This window comes from Bos indicus, chromosome 16, assembly GCF_029378745.1.
Source record: "Bos indicus isolate NIAB-ARS_2022 breed Sahiwal x Tharparkar chromosome 16, NIAB-ARS_B.indTharparkar_mat_pri_1.0, whole genome shotgun sequence".
NCBI classification, from domain to species: Eukaryota; Metazoa; Chordata; class Mammalia; order Artiodactyla; family Bovidae; genus Bos; species Bos indicus.
Window position 1 is genome coordinate 50,495,654 of NC_091775.1, and position 15,436 is coordinate 50,511,089.

General features: G+C 55.1%; 1 protein-coding gene and 1 long non-coding RNA gene across 9 annotated transcripts in view; one reads left to right on the forward strand and one right to left on the reverse strand.

Moving 5' to 3' along the window:
* The window catches only part of PRDM16 (PR/SET domain 16), a 340,205-nt gene that overhangs the window by 53,691 nt on the left and 271,078 nt on the right, over positions 1-15,436 (reverse strand). For 3 of the 4 annotated variants that reach the window (XM_070768346.1, XM_070768348.1, XM_070768345.1), the window contains exon 4: positions 1,335-1,469. In XM_070768346.1, coding sequence (XP_070624447.1) covers positions 1,335-1,469 — 135 coding nt within the window. Of the gene's footprint in view, positions 1-1,334; positions 1,470-1,707; positions 2,119-15,436 lie in introns of those variants that run through there. The other variant, XM_070768347.1, reaches the window with a different exon arrangement.
* On the forward strand, positions 1,465-8,300 carry LOC139176406 (uncharacterized). 5 transcript variants are annotated; one of them, XR_011560851.1, is made up of 3 exons: positions 1,465-1,680; positions 3,522-6,034; positions 7,299-8,300. It is a non-coding gene; the product is annotated as an uncharacterized lncRNA (long non-coding RNA). The 5 variants fall into 5 exon arrangements; XR_011560853.1 differs by lacking the exon at positions 1,465-1,680 and adding an exon at positions 2,105-2,240; XR_011560852.1 differs by lacking the exon at positions 1,465-1,680 and having other exon boundaries at positions 2,211-3,698; positions 5,805-6,034.

Genomic DNA, 15,436 nt, shown 5'->3' on the forward strand with positions numbered 1-15,436 from the left:
TTGTAATTTAAAAATTACTTATTTTCAGAACATTGGGTTCCCAGTGGAAGCTGTAGACATCTCAATGGTAGAGGTGGATCTGAGCTTCACCAGATCGTATCTACCAGAGGGAGGAAGAGCTGCTCAGTCCAGGCTGAGCCCGCATGGCCGGGAAAGGGGCTGAGGAGATGAGGGCGAGTTGCCTAGCAATCCATGTAGGTCCTGGGGCCTCCTGGGTGTGAGGTCTCTGCATTTCTTGGTGCAAATTTTTTTTCCTCTAGAGTGAGGAGCCTCAAATGGCTTTTAAGAGTTTGCACAGATGACTTGGAGCTGCATCCTCTGTTATGTGGTCTCCACAGACATTTTTTAAAGCAATGGAACCCTTTTTTTGCAAATGAAATCTCATGGGTAACCCCAAAACAGAGGCAAAAGCAAACTCCTGTGATGGATGGGGATGGGCCCCCAGGCATCTTGAGGAAGACTTACTCTGGGGACTTGGTGAAAGCGTGGTCCGAAGGGCCTGGCTCTGAGCAGGGTCTCTGGGGGCCACTTGCAAACTTGTGATGAAAACATGGACTAAGTGCTTCCAGACCCGGGGACACATTGTCTTCGTAGTAGAAACTCCACGTGGCATCTTCTGTCTTGATTGGTTCCTGAGACTGGATGCCTGCAGCCCAGCACCAGCATGGACACGAAGCGGTAAGGATCCAGCATGTCAAGAGGGTCTTCTACCTCCTGGGGGCAGCAGCAGAAGCCGAAGAGTTCCTTAGCTCTGGTGGGACAGGCACAGAAGCCCAGACCATGCATCTCAGGAAAAACATCAATTGGCTTCTAGCAGGGCCAGGATTTGTGCAAAATGTGGCTGGTCACTTCTGCAGGCTGGCTATGCTGTCGCAGAGATTCTGGGGACCTCTGGGCAGCTGGGGTCTCTTCTCAGCCTTCCAGACGGCAAGTGTGGAACCCTTCCAGGCAGCTGGGATGAACAGCCATTCAGACACGACTCTCAAGCAGAGGGGTCTGGTTCTCCACTTCTCTCACATGGGTGACATTTGTTAGAACGTGGACCCTGTGGTTTCGGTCCTTGCCTGCTCCTGGCCACGTTTCTTCCCATAAACCGTCATCTTCGGCTCTCAGGCCCCATCAGCCCCAGGCGAGGCCATGGGGCAAAGGCATTCGTGGGATGTCACCAAGTTCCCGGAAACTCGGCACTGGCCAAGTGTCAAGTAGCCCTCCCCGCCCCCGCTGCAGGATGGGCTTGGCAGAGGCGCAGTTAACCCTTCACCTCGGCGCCCGCATTCCCGTCCGCCTCGGTACCAAGGCCCCAAGGACAAGGCTCCGTGCGAGCCCGGACCTACCTGCTCGTTGATCTGACACATGGTGAGGTTCTGGTCGTCACAGGAGCATGCCACGCGGATGTACTTGAGCCAGCTGCCAGCCCCGGCGTGCTGAGCATCCACACAGAGCTTCCCACTGTCCAGGTCCTCGGAGATCTGCCGGGCAAGAGAGAGAACCAAGAAAGCTCAGAGGCATCCTGTGTGCTAGGGCCGACGCACTCTGTGTTTGCCCAGTGGGAGAAGTCACCACTGGGGCTCAGAGGAGGAAGGCTCTTCAGCCACTGGACATCAGCCGACCCTCCGGGCATTGGCGAGGCACTCGGCCCACCCAGCCCGCCATCCCTCCGGGAGGGAGCCCAGTGCAGAGGTAGGAGGATGGCCCTGTCTTTCTCACCGAGTAGATCACTGCCCTGGCAGAGCCATAAAAGTGCCACTGGGGCTGCAAAAACTCCCCAGCGAGCCGCCCCACATGTGAGAAAGCAGAGGCCGCTGTGTCCGAGAGCAGAGCCCTCTGCTGAGAGCACGGGGTGTGGGCTGGAGATGAGCGATCTCGAAGGTGAAGGTGTGGTTGGGGTGTGGCTGCAGGCGCATCTCTGTGCACGTGCTGTGCGCACGCGTGTGTGCCTGTGTGCGCATGTGTGCAAGCGTGCGTGTTCACAGCAGCCTGCAAGAAGGAGAACCGTTGGGTTTTCTTAAAAGTGGAAGTTTCCACCTGACACCGGGGGCTTGCAGACGCCCTGCCTGCAGAGGCCCCGCGGGTTCGACCCGCGTTAGGTGCTTTGTTGTTGCTGTGTTCTCTGAACATGCTTCTGACAGGCAGAGGCAGGGTGCTTCTCCAGCACGTGCAGCTCCGAGCAGGCCATCGCCCAGAAGACCTGACTGCTGGCCCTGCTGAGGGGGGCCTCCCTGAAGCTACCGGGCCCCGAGGTGGGAACTGTAAACAGAGTCCCTCCCACCTGCTCTATCAGTGCCTGCTCAGAGATCCAGAGCCGTGGAGCCCAGTGGTACTGTGGGCGAGCTTTCTGGGCAGCTGGGCTGGGAGGCTAGGAGGAGAGGGGGTGGGGCTGAGGACACCACTACACTGAGGACCAGAAGTAGGTGTTCTGACGGGCAGGGATGTCTAGCTGGGCAAGGGGTGTCCAGGTGGGCAGGATAATTCAGGTGGGTAGGATTGCCCAGGTTGGCGGGGTGTCCAGGTGGGCAGAATAATTTATTTGGGCAGGATTGTCTAGGTGGGCAGGATTGTTCAGGTGGGCAGGGGTGTCCAGGATTGTCTAGATGGACAGGTGTGTCCAGGTAGGCAGGAGTGTCCAGGTGGGCAGAGGTGTCCAGATGGGTGTGTGTGTCCATGTTGGCAAGAGTGTCCAGGTGGGCAGGATTATTCAGGTGGGCAAGTGAGTCCAGGTAGGCAGGGATGTCTAGGTGGGTAGAGGTGTCCATGTAGGCAAGGGTATCCAGGTGGTCAGTGTGTCCAGGTGGGCAGGTGCATTCAGGTGGGTGGGCAGATGTGTTCAGGTGGGCAGGTGTGATAGGAGCAGGTGTCAGAGGGACCCAGTGACGTCAGGGCAGGGGACAAACTGAGGAGGCTAAATATAGGTGCCACAGCCTCTATTCCCTGGGGTCTCCCCAGTGCCATCTGGTGAATAGGTAAGGACCCGGGAAGGGAGGGAGGCTGCCCCTGAGGCCTGAGAAGCCCACTTCTGGCCAGAGAATCAGGACACCTTATAAACAGCTCAGATGCCTCCCAAACGTCCATGGACACTTTCTAAATGACCAAGGGTCCTGAGCAGCCGGTGAGTCAGCAAGGTTTCGGGAGGCTGCTTTGCTGTGGGAGGCCCAGAACCCACCTGCAGGCCTTCTGTGTGACCACACCCCACTCCTTGGAGCCCATGGCAGCCGCCCAGTCACGACGAGTCTCTGAGCAGCTGCTGAGCGGACCTGGACGGGGCTGTGAGCCCAGAGGCCTCCACTCTGATAATTCTCCATTTTGGAGACTTTAAGCGAATGGGCCTCATTCTGAAAGAAAGGCGAGAGCCCAGAGAGCCTGGGACAGTGTGGCTGCAGGGGTGAAGGGCCACGACCTGCTCTTGGCCGCACCAGGAGGCCACTGTGGGCTCGGGGAGGGAGCCCAGGCCACAGGGAGAGACCCCGCCCCCAGCACTAACGCCTCTCGCCGGCCCCTCCTCTTACCTCCCACCCCAACTGCAGGAAACCCACAAGAGACCCACCAAGCAAAGCTGTGGTTAGTGGCACCTCCACTCGGCGAGGCGCCCGCCACCTCCCTGCATCACAGGGAGGAAGAGGGGCCGGCTGGCCAAGGCCCAGGGACCCCCACCGCGCTCCTCCCCACTCCATCCCTGTGCCCCTCATCCAGCATCTTCACAGGTGGGTGTGGCCGGGTGGGGGCTGGCCAACTCTCTCTGTCTCTGTCTGTTTCTCTCAGTCTCCCTCACCATGCCGCCCACGGTCCAGTCTGGGATATGCAGAGATGGTAAATGACACTGTGAGCCATTGCAACCATCGCGTGCACACCCCTGTGTCTCCTGTCACCCCCGAGATGGTGCTTGACCCTTCATTTCTCAAAGGATTTACGGGGAGTGGGACAGAGAAGCCCAGAAGGCCGGATCAAGGACAACCCATTGACTCTTGGTTCTAGCAGATTCTGCACCACTGTAGGACAGCTGGACGATCCCACGTTCATCCTCTAGTCCCATACCCGTGCCCTGCCTGAGCGTGGGAGCAAGTCCGCACCTCTGCCTGCACACCCTGCGGCCGCCCAGACAATCCACTTCCTCCCTAGGAGGACATGGCAGGATCCTCCCTCCTACTCAGCCCCTCTCAGTCCTCCCGGAGCAGGCATCTCTCCTCCACGTGACGGCCCACATTCACCAAACATCCACAGGCCTCTCAAGTGTGTCTGAATGTGGACACAGCCAGTGGCTCCCCTGCGTGGACACTGTTCCAGGGCCTCCAGCCTGTCTCCATCCTTCTTGGGTGCAGGGCCCAGAGCTCAGAGGCAACAAGTACTCCAGGTCCCCTGCCCAGCTCCTGGTGTGTCTTCCCTGTGTGCTCAGCAGCCCCTCTTGGGAAACTTCCCTGGTTCCCAAGCTCAACCACTTGGACGACCACAGGGTGGCTATCACTTCCTAAAGACCTCTCAAGGTCCAGGGATCCCTTCTCCCTCATGAGCAACCCAGGTGGTTTTCTGGGGTGACAGAGGAGGTCTTGGTTAACTCCTTCCTCTGAAAGAGAATAAACCATTCCTCCCTGAGAGGTAGCAGGGGAGGCTGACCTTCCTCCACGGAGGCACAAGAAACCCTGGTCTTGGGTCCCCAAAGCACCAATGCAGGACCAGGTTGGGTGGTGTGGGCCTTACTACCCCTGTTGCCAGGACCATGTCTCAGTCTCATCTCTGTGGGGCACACCAGGGCACACCTGGGCACACCTGGATGATGGACCAGGAGGACAGAAGCCTGATCTGGAAGCTGCTGCTTTTCTGTTTCAGACCAGAGAGATGTTCCTAGGAGTGGCCCCAGCTCAGGCCTCAGGCCAAGCGAGCAGGAGGCTGTAGGCCTGGCTTCTTGTTTGGGGCTGTGCCTGGTGGGCTGTGCCGTTTCTGACTCCAGATGGGGAGAAATGGGTGGTGATGTCCATCTCCCCTTGGCCTCCTTTCCTTCTGTCTCTGCCCTTCTCTCCTCACAGCCATGGATGTGGCCTCTGGGACGCTCATATTACCACCTGAGTGGGCTGAGGTCTCTCTGAGCCAGCACTGCCCCCTGCTCACCACTGCGGACCTCCTGGGTGGAGGCTGGCGGAGGCCCCCTAGAGCAGGGCAGCCCCCAGCCCAGGCCCCCCACCTTCATTGCATGGTGTCTGGAGTCAGAGAGGGGGTCTCCCTGTCTGCTCTGGGACCCAGCAAGCAGGCCCGAGTGGCCACAGGTCCCCTCTCCTGCCTGTTTAGGAATGAGACCTTCCAGGGCCCATAAGGACACATCAAGGTCCAGCTCAGCAGGGCCCAAGGCCTGGTTTGCTCTGTGTCAGGGCCTTGTCTCAGGAGGCCAATACTGGTAGAAGTGGACAGAGGAGTAGTGGGTGACATTAGAGCCCATGGTCCAGGCTGCAAGCTCGGTTCATGAACTGGGGAGGGCCCAGCCACCCCCTACCCCCAAATCTCCCAGGGCGACATTGGCGGGCAGTGGCCTAGAGGCTGCTACGGCCTCAGGCGGGGTCTCTCTGCAGATCTAGGGTCCGGGCCCCCTGCCTGATGGCACTCGAAGCCTGACTCTGGGCTGCTTGGGGCTGAGCCTTGGGGGCCCCAGGGCCTCCAAAGAAAGCTGCCCTCCTGCCTGCTTTCCCCCACTGGCCTCTCCACCCCTTATCCCCCTACCAGCTTCCCCAGCTCGTAAATCACCCCCACCAGAAAGGCCGAGTATGAAGCAAAGGCATGGAAAAATTCTTAACCTTGACAATTTTTTTTGCACATCTTTTGAGGTTTCCTGCACTTCGAATCTGTGGGCTCGCTGCTGGGCTTGCTCCCTCACGTTTAATGGGCCCGTCCGGGGTGTGCATGCCGGTGAGGATGCGGACACGTCTGTTGTCAGCTGTCTAATGGGTTCTGAGAAGCCAGGAGGGAGCAAGCCTGGGAGTCCGGCCCCTCGGCTCCATGTTCTGCTACTGCAACTCGGCGCAGAAGAGGCCTGAGCCCAGTGCTGGGACCAGTGGTAGGTCTCATCCTTCTCACCCAGACACCTTCTTGAGCTGATTCAGAGCCACACGTCCAGCCACCAAGCTGTGCGGGCTGTCCTGCCCGCAGGCACCCACATGTGCACGCGTGCACGCGTACGCACACATACACACACGCACGCACACACATGCCAGGATTTATGGCATCCACGAGTAGCTAGAACAGAAAGTCCATTCTTTCGATGGAAGGAGGTGGGGGAAAGGCTTTCTGAAAACACCTCTGCCGGGTGCGGACGCGGAGCCTGGATGAGCTCATAAATCCTCCGTCCTGACTCTCATTACGGGCTCGGTGGTGACATGACCAAGCACTGGCGGGACAGGGTCACCCGGCTGCCCAGGAGACAGGCGTCCTGGGGGCGGGTCACTGGGCCCCACCTGCTCAGGCTGAGAGGAAGGTAGTGGTGGGGTGGGGGAGAAGGAGGAGGAAGTGGGAAGGGAGGGAGTGCTTCCAGGGGGAGCAGGTAACTCATGGACACTGTTCCTTCAAGACAGAGACCAGCCTGTGTCCTGAGCCCATGAAGGGGGTGGGTAGAGAGAGCCAGTGTCCATGGGCTTGTGCTTGGAAGGAGCCGCGTGGGGCTCCTAGGGCACGGCTGCTGACTGTGGTCTCCGTGGGACAGTTCCGGGGCAGTGGGGCATGCGTGGTGGGGGATAAGGGCCAGACAGTCTTGGTCTCAGGGTCCCAACAGCACAGCCCAAGATGGGGGTTCTGCAGAGGAAGCCGGTGCCTGGGAGGGGGACCGTGATGGCGCAGCAGCAGGTCGCAGGGGCCGAGGGGCCAGATTCCCAGGCCTGCTCCTTCCTGGCTGCTTAGAACCCATTAGGAAGCTGCCCCAGGCCCCTGCCTAGGGAGCTCCTCCTGTTAGTGGTGGGCAGAGCCTCTCCGCTGAGAGCCAGACCCCAGAAACCACACTCTCTGTATTCAGGGTCCACAGATGCCTGCAAAGACCAGACCAGGAATCACTGATATACCCAAATGCTAGGTGATACCCCCAGGATTTTCAGAGCCTCTTCCCTCGAAATCCTGACCCCCAGGCGCCACCGTGCTTCCTCAGGTTCACAGACCATCTCCCACAAAATGCCCCAAGACTCTGTGCTACCACATTCCCGGGGTACACAGCGCTGTGGACCCAGCCCGGAGCCCAGAACGCTGAACTCACCACACTGGGCTCTCTTCTCTCCTCCTTCCCTTCCATCTGATTCTTAGTTTATTTCTCTCTTTTTTTTTCTTTCCCTCCTCAGCAGGGGCCTGTACAACTCTCCCAGCAGTGTCTGTGTGTATCTCAGAAAACTGGAGGGTAAAACAGAGGCAAAGCAGAGATTCTACTCTGACTCCGAGCATCGCCTGGCCTAGAGCAGGACTTACATTCCTGGTCTCGCCAACAGAACCCAGGGGACAAGAAGAGGGGCTTCAGTGAAGGCAGGGCTGAGCAGGCTGTTCTGAGGGTCCCTGGCCCTTGGTGTGCCCAGAGGGCTCCTGCTGAGTCGGGTGTTTGGGGGCTTAGCTTCTTCCTTGCATGTTCCGTCCATCACGGCAGGCTGTGTCAGTGGCCGTAGCTCATGGTCCTGACCCACCAGAAATAAACAGGCACACTGAGGATTGAAACCAGTGCCCTTAAGTCTGCAGGGAAATCAATGAATGAGAGACTCACTCAGACACAGAAGCCCCTCAGGGTGATTGGCAACCGGAGGGGTCTGCTGAAACCTCAGACCAGCAGCTGAGATGCCCCTACAGGCAGGCCTTGGGGTGGGCAAGGAACCTCATGAAGGGAAGAGTGCCCCGTCACTGTGGGGATTCAAGGAGGTCTCAGTGGTCATCCCTCCAGGGTGCTCCAGAAGGAGGCAGACTCTCTGATTATAGTTACCTTTCCAGGCTAGACATTATAAACTCTGAATGTGACAACGCAGGGGTTATCTGGGCTCCTGCTTCGGTTTCCTCTTTGAAACTAGATAGCCTCTTTCCTGTCTTCTGTGGAGACCTGGGGCTCCTTGCAAGCACTCACGTTGTAAGAACACTTGGCTTGTCCTTGATAGCTCTGTGAAGGCATCCCGAACAGAGCCCCATGCCCACAGCTATGCCACGCTCAAGGACACAGGTGCTGTGGGGAAGTAGCTTTGGCCACGGATGGCAGTGGGCATCTGCTGCCTCTTTGGCTCTTGGCACCTGCTCAACTGTCCTTCAGAAATGTGCTGGGTCAGGGTGGGGGCATGCCCACTACAGTATGATGAGGGTGCTGGTCAGAAGTAGGGCCCCTTCCTGGGTCTGCCAGGTGGGTAAGAAGCCCAGACTCCAGGGCAGTCAGGAGTCTTCCGTGGGCTGCCTGGGGCTCCCAAGTGAAAAACCAGCCCTGGTAGTGGGTAGGAGAGGGGCCCTCAGCAAACAGGCTCCATCTTGGGTGTCTCCCTTCAAATATCCCTCTGCCCACAATGTTCACTGCCGCACTGTTTACAACAGCCAGGACATGAAAGCAACCTAAGCATCCGCTGAAGGAGGGATGGGTAAAGATGTGGTGCACATACACGATGGAATATCACCCAGTCATAAACGGGACGAGATGATGCCATTTGCAGTGACGTAGATGGACTGGAGAGAGTCGTACTGAGTAAAATAAGTCAGAGAAAGACAAGTTTCATATGATATTGCTTATATGTGGAATCTAAAAAACAGTACAAATGAGCCTGTTTATAAAACAGAAACAGTCACCACAAAGCAAACTTATGGTTACTGGGGGGAAGACAGGGGAGGGGTAAACTAGGAGTCTGAGATTAACAAATACACACTGCTATATATAAAATAGATAACTCATAAGGACCTATTGTATAGCAAAGGGAAATACACTCAATATCTTGTAATAACCTGTGTGAATAAAGACGCTAGAAAGAGTGGATCTATGTATATGCGTAACTGATTCACCTTGCTGTACAGAAACTAACACAACACTGTCAATCAGCTATACTCCAATGAAAATTAATTAAAAAAGGGTCCCTCTGCCCACCTGTATGGGGTCTCTCCCATCAATATCTGGAGGTTTTGGGGTGTCCCCAGAGAGAAAGCCCTGGTCACTGCAGGGAGACCTAGGTTGACTGCAGCTCCCAGCAGGAGGGGGCCCTCCTCATAGACCCAGGCCACCTGGGGGCTGTAGGGGAGGCTTCCTGGGCCCCTCCCCTCATGGGGTGGCGGGGAGCTGTGGTCACTAGAGAGGGCACCTTTGCCCAGAGGCTCTATCTTCAGTGTAATGCTGGCAGCAGATGGTGGCACAAGAATTCTGTGGCCTTTCTGGGGCACTTCTTTCTTTCTTAAAGTTTTTTTTTTTGATGTGGACCATTTTTAAAGTCTTTATTGAATTTGTTACAATAGTTCTTCTGTTTTACACTTTGTTTTTTTTTGTCCACAAGGAATGTGGGATCTTGCTTCCCTTGTGGCTCAGTGGTAAAGAATCATCTTCCAGTACAGAAGATGAGGGTTCCATCCCTCGGTTGGGATGATACCTTGAAGAAGTCAATGGCAACCCACTCCAGGATTCCTGCCTGGGAAATCCCATGGACAGAGAAGCCTGGGGGGCTACAGTCCATGGAGTTGCACAGAGTTGGACACGGCTTAGCAACTAAACAACAGCAATGTGTGGGATCTTATCTCCCCAACCAGGGATTGAACCTGAAGGTGAAGTCCCGAGCACTGGACTGCCAGGGAAGTCCCCTTTCTGGGGCATTTCTTACGAGCACTGAGATGGCATTTCGGCTCCTGTGTGGACAGCAGGGTCAAAGCAAGAACCTCAGGCTGAGCCTGAACCACCTGAATGGGGCCAACACCTGCAGAGCCCGGACCGGCTCCCAGCCTCACTTTAACTCCATCCCAAGGAGATGGCTGGTGTCTGGAGGGAGGTTCCCTCTCTCCAGATGGGCTCCTGAGGAGGTTTCTGACCCTAATAACCCAGGTGTGACCCTTTCTTCCTCCGTCCCCCTGCCCTGGCACCGTAGCTGGGGACCCAGGAAAGCCTCGTGGGGGCCCCACGTGGTCATCCTGCAGGTGTTAGTTTCTCAGTCTTTGCAACTGCATGGACTGCAGCCCACCAGACTCCCCGTCCATGGGATTCTCCAGGCAAGAATACTTCAGTGGATTGTCTTTCCCTTCTCCAGGGGATCTTCCTGACCCAGGGATCGAACCTGGGCCTCTGGCATTGCAGGCAGATTATTTACTATCTGAGCCACTGAGGAAGCCCTCACGACAAACATCAGCATGCAAGGCCGAGGCTGGGGGCTCTGCTCCTTGTGGAGTGAAAACGTTCACCTTGGGTCCAGCCAACAGCAGCTGGACCTGGGGGCTGAGCGGGTGGTTTGGTTCTCAGTGGGGGCAGAATCCTGAGCAGCCGTCCTGGGGCCAACACCTGGGATGGTTTGGACAGGTAATGGCTACAGGCACAGAGAAGACCCTTGAAATCCTGGCCTGGCTTGTTAACCACTCCACCCCAGCTAGTAAGTTCCACACCCACCCCTGTCCTGGCCCCACAGCAGGCTGCAGGCTCCCTGGGCTGCCGTGGTTAAATCGCTAACAACCCAAACACTTTTTCAAACCCTGATTTGACTTGAAGCTGGGTTCGGAGCAGAAGTCTCCGAGCCTGAAGTCTGCACATGACCACAGACTCAGCTGTGACATTCTGAAGTGACACCCTTGCGTTTGATTCTTGATCATAAAAAAGATTGGAAAAAAAAAAAGCCCAAACACCCCAAACCAAAGGCTTGCGGCAGCATCCTTGCGAGGGGCAAGGCGGGAGCCCAGGGGCTGCCCACAGGAAGCGGTTTCTCTGTCGTTGAGTCGATGCGAGGCCCCCGGGAGGTGTCACATTCATAACCTTTCTCTGGCCACACTGATGGTGACAAACTGCAGAGCTTGTGAACGGGGCTCCCCCGCCTCCCCCCTAGCAGGTGCAGGAGGAATTCCCACAATGGCTAAGCTGCTGTACATTAGGGGCGGGGGCTTCCCAAAATAGCAAGCATGTTCCCTGGGGTGGGGGGTGGGGCTGCCTGGACCTTTTCTTTGCTGGACACAAGCCCCAGTGTGGGAGCCAAGCGTCAGGCTGAGGAGCCCCTAGGGATGCCCAGGACCTCCTCACTCCACTCTCTGACCCTTGGATGGCACTGTGCTCCCTCCAGCCCACAACCTCAGCCCCTCTCGGATGACACCATCATCATGGACAATAGCTGACACGGACTGCACCTGGGGTACTGTCCAGATGCAGCTTTCAGAGAAGCGGACACACAGGGCTGAGAAAGGCTCAGGCTTCTCCCCCTTCCTCTTAGACATCCTCCTCATCTCTGGAAGTCAGTGATGTGCAGAGTCTGCTCCAGGGCTCCCTCCACCCACCCTTGGTCAGGAGGGGGCGACTACAGACTGCTGACGTCACCGCCACCGCTGGTCGCTGCTGAGTCTCACTACCAGGTCACTAGAAGCTCCTCTCCCTGCTGGGGAGCCTCTGTTGTAGCCACATTTGTAGATGAGAAAGCTTAGCACAGAGGAGTGAAGAAGTAACCAGCCTAATGCTGAACAGCTGGAAAGGGGCAGACCAGCTGGACACTGCACACTGGCTGCCTGTCTTGCCCATTTTGTGACTTGTGGGAACCATATATCCTGGCCGGTCCTGCCCTTTTCACCTCTGCTCTACCAGAGGATGGTGGCCAAGAGCAACTGAAGCTTCCCAACTCACCAAGGACCAGTGTTCACACGGGGCTCACTGAACAAGTCCATGCAAGGATAGGTGGTGGATGGATGAGTGGATCAATGAATGGGTAGATGGTGGGATAGATGGATGATCAGATGGTTGGATAGAAGGATGGATGAGTTGATGGCTGGATGAATGGATGGATGGATGAGGGAGTAGTTGGATGAATGGAAATAGATGGATGGATTAGCAAATGGTTGGATGAATGGATGGTTGGGTGAATGGATAGATGGAGGGATGGATAGTTGGATAGACGGATGACCAGATAGTTGGATAGATGGATGTTTGAGTGGATAATTGGATGAAAGAATGGATGGATGGATGAGGGGATAATTGGATGGATGGTTGGACAGATGGATGAATGAATAGATGAATGGATGGTTGGATGGATGAATGAGGTGCAGAGTACTCCTAGCCTGCTCAGACACTTCTGGCTTTCTCCAACTCCCAAGGTGAGCTAGAAGGAAATACTCTGCTGAGAGCTGTAGAGGTAGAAGAACACAGGGACACCTCTTGCAGGAAAAATGCCCTGATCATTCAGGGTGGACCCCTCTGAGGGGCTCTCATAGCACCTCCCTCATCATAGTAAGGATGATGATAGACCGTGGCTGTCCTGCCCACACAATTTCTTTCTCCCCCCCTGCACGATGAGGGCTTTGAAGGTTTCATCTGGCTGATTCCCATGGCCAGGGACCGTGTGTGCTCAATAAATGTTTGGGTGACAAAGAATGGGTAGGTGCCTCAAGACAACTGAGAATGTCCCCCAATATTCCATAGGCCTTTGTCCAAGGGTCTTTCTTTCCTCGTGTCCCCTTGTCACATTCGGGACCCTTTACCTTCTCATTCCTCCGTGGATCCTGCTAAAGGACATACAGACTCTCCTTTCAGTCTCTCTCCCTCTCTGGAAACCAGAGCTGCAATCTTTCCTGGAATCCAGCTTTACAGTGTGTCTGTGCTGTGCACAGTGTCACAGTGTAATTTCCCCCGAGGTCAATTTGGCAATATCCTGTTCCCAGGGCAGAGGCTAGGCTGGCCTGTCCATCTCAGCACCCTGTAAGCACACGTGGAAGGTTTGACGGCAGCTGGGACGCACGGAACCAGGTTATACTGTGACTCAGTGGCCCGCCCCCCACTGTGACTCAGTCTCTCAGGGCCCATCCTTCTTCCTTCTCCAGGGGATTCAACCATCTAGAGAAGCTCCATGACTCGTTGCCTCTGAATCAGGCCTCATGTTCTGAGATCAGCTCCTGCAAATAGCTCGAAATTCAACAGGCCAGCTCTCAGCAAATACTTTGCCAAGCCCATCACAAGCACTGCTCACTGCTCATTGACAGACAAAAATGGCCACAGGCAAGAGCTCCTGGTGAAGTGTCTGGATGCCCATTTAGAGGCTAGCTCCGGCTTCCTCCCCAGCGGCCAGGTATCACAGGGGAGAGTGCTGGCTGACCCCAAGCCTCTGTTTTGGCTTTACAGAGAGAGGAGGCGTGTTTCCCTCTGAACACTTTGTCGTATGGCTCCACTTCCTAGGATTCACCTGTCATCTAGTTGGCTGAGTGGGGAGGGGTCCCGGGGCCCTGGAACTGTAACCCAATGGGCTCCTCCTTTCTCTGGCCTCCAACCCTCCCAGCACATCAGGCATGGAATGTTAAGAGTCTGAGACTGCAATGCTAGTTTTCTGGATCCTGTGGTCTCCTTCTCTGGAAGGTTTGACGGCAGCTGGGACGCATTGAACCAGGTTATATTGTGACTCAGTGGCCCGCCCCCCGGTTCTCATGCACCGTCATCCCAACGAGAGGCCGGTGGAGATGCTCCTGACAAACCTCGAGCCTCACGCCAGCCCTGCCCTCGGATGTGAACCCAGCCCGAGATGTTGCCCTGGGAACCCAAAGCCGGCTTCCTTCCCAAGCTGTGGGCACACTGGGTCAGACCAGCAAATTTGGAAATGATTCATAGACAGAGGTGCAGTGAAGTCAGTCTTGAATGACAAATGGAGCCAATTAAATTCAATCGCTCTCCCCCTCTCCCTGTGTTCCAGCCGGTTTCTACAGCCAGTCACCTTTGACAAAATATATTAAAGGAATTAAGAGTATGTCCCCCACAATGATATTACCTGGACCCCTTTCAAGTCCACACCAGCCAAGTGCAAACATCTATTCAAGCCCAGGAAATAGAATTGAAACGGTTTATTAAAAATCTAATCACCAGCATTCATATGACACAAATGGTTCTGAACGGCACCCACCAACCCTACAGCCTCTTCAGGGGCAGCACAATGCCGCCGATTACCCAGAATTTAAACGGGGGTGTTTAAGAGCCTCGGAACATTCTAATCGGAATCTTTCTTGTGGATTCCGCTATTGTGTTTTTCTCTTTGGAGAGAGGCAAGGATGGGAGGGCACATTTCTCTCTTCCCTTGAGTGAGCTGCATATGACTTATTCTGGCAGATCTGTTTCTACTGACGTCGTCAGGACCTGAATAAAACCCATGGAAAAAGGGAACACGCTGCTCTGCTTAATTAAAGTGAAGCAGCTCACCCGGCTGCTGTCCTGAGTCGGGACACCCTACCCCCACCCCCCCTGTTTCCCAATTGGACTGGAGCTCTCTTAAGACAAGGGGCTGCATGTGTGCAGAGACGGTTCCTTCCTACCCCGGAGTGGAAGCTGCTGGGGGCTCTGTGTCTGGGGAAGAGAGGGGTTGGTGGTCTCCTCTGCATCTTGGCTTCCTGGATCTCTGGCTTCTGCACAGCTGTGGGCAGAGAAGGGTTTGCTCTGAAATCTTCCTAGCCAGCTCTGAGCACCCAGAGCTTGATCATGAGTCTCCAGGGCCCAAGACGCCCCCAGATGTCCATCAGGTGAAGGTGCAGGAGCCTGGAATTGGGTGTGACTCCTGAGCTGTGTGACTCCTGAGCTGGGAACTGTGTCCTGGAGCCTGGCAGAACTGCTCCACATGGCGACTTCTGGCTGGTGTGGACATCACACCAGCCCACAAGGCATGTTTGGGGCTGCTCCGGGCAGAGAGGCTGTGCTTGCCCAGGAGAGGGAGGGCAGGAATGTTCACCCAGCTGGTGGTTTTCCTAAGTATCACCAGCTCCTGCCCTCTGTCGGGGTCCAAGCTCTTTTCTAGAAGGTTCCTTGCCTTTGTGGGGAGTCTCAGCCTTTGCGGAGGTCAGATGGAAAACATCCTTCAACCCCCTTCTCCTTCACCTCTTATTTTCCAAACTTATTTTAAATTCCTTTTGTTTAGTCTTCCTCTCCAAATGATGACTATTTTAAAATGATCTTTTAAGGAAAAATAATCTCTTTGATTCTTTCCCAAGTGCCTTGTTTTTAAAGACAAAGGTTTTTTCCTATTTAAATACTTAATTTTTTAAAAATGTAATGAAAAAGGTAACTGAATTGAAACATTTAAAATAAGTACACTCACTTTCTGCTCCAACCATTGTTTGTCATATCAACTATGAAAAATAAACCCATAAATGTAATATTTCATTTTTTAAAGATGACTTTTAAATTTTAATATTTTTTCTAGCCTCATCATGTGGCAGGTGGGATCTTAGTTCCTCAACCAGGGATCAGATCTGTATCCCCTGCATTGGAAGCTCAGAGTCTTAACCACTGGACTTCCAGGGAATTTCCTAAATGTAATTACTTTAATATGCATGA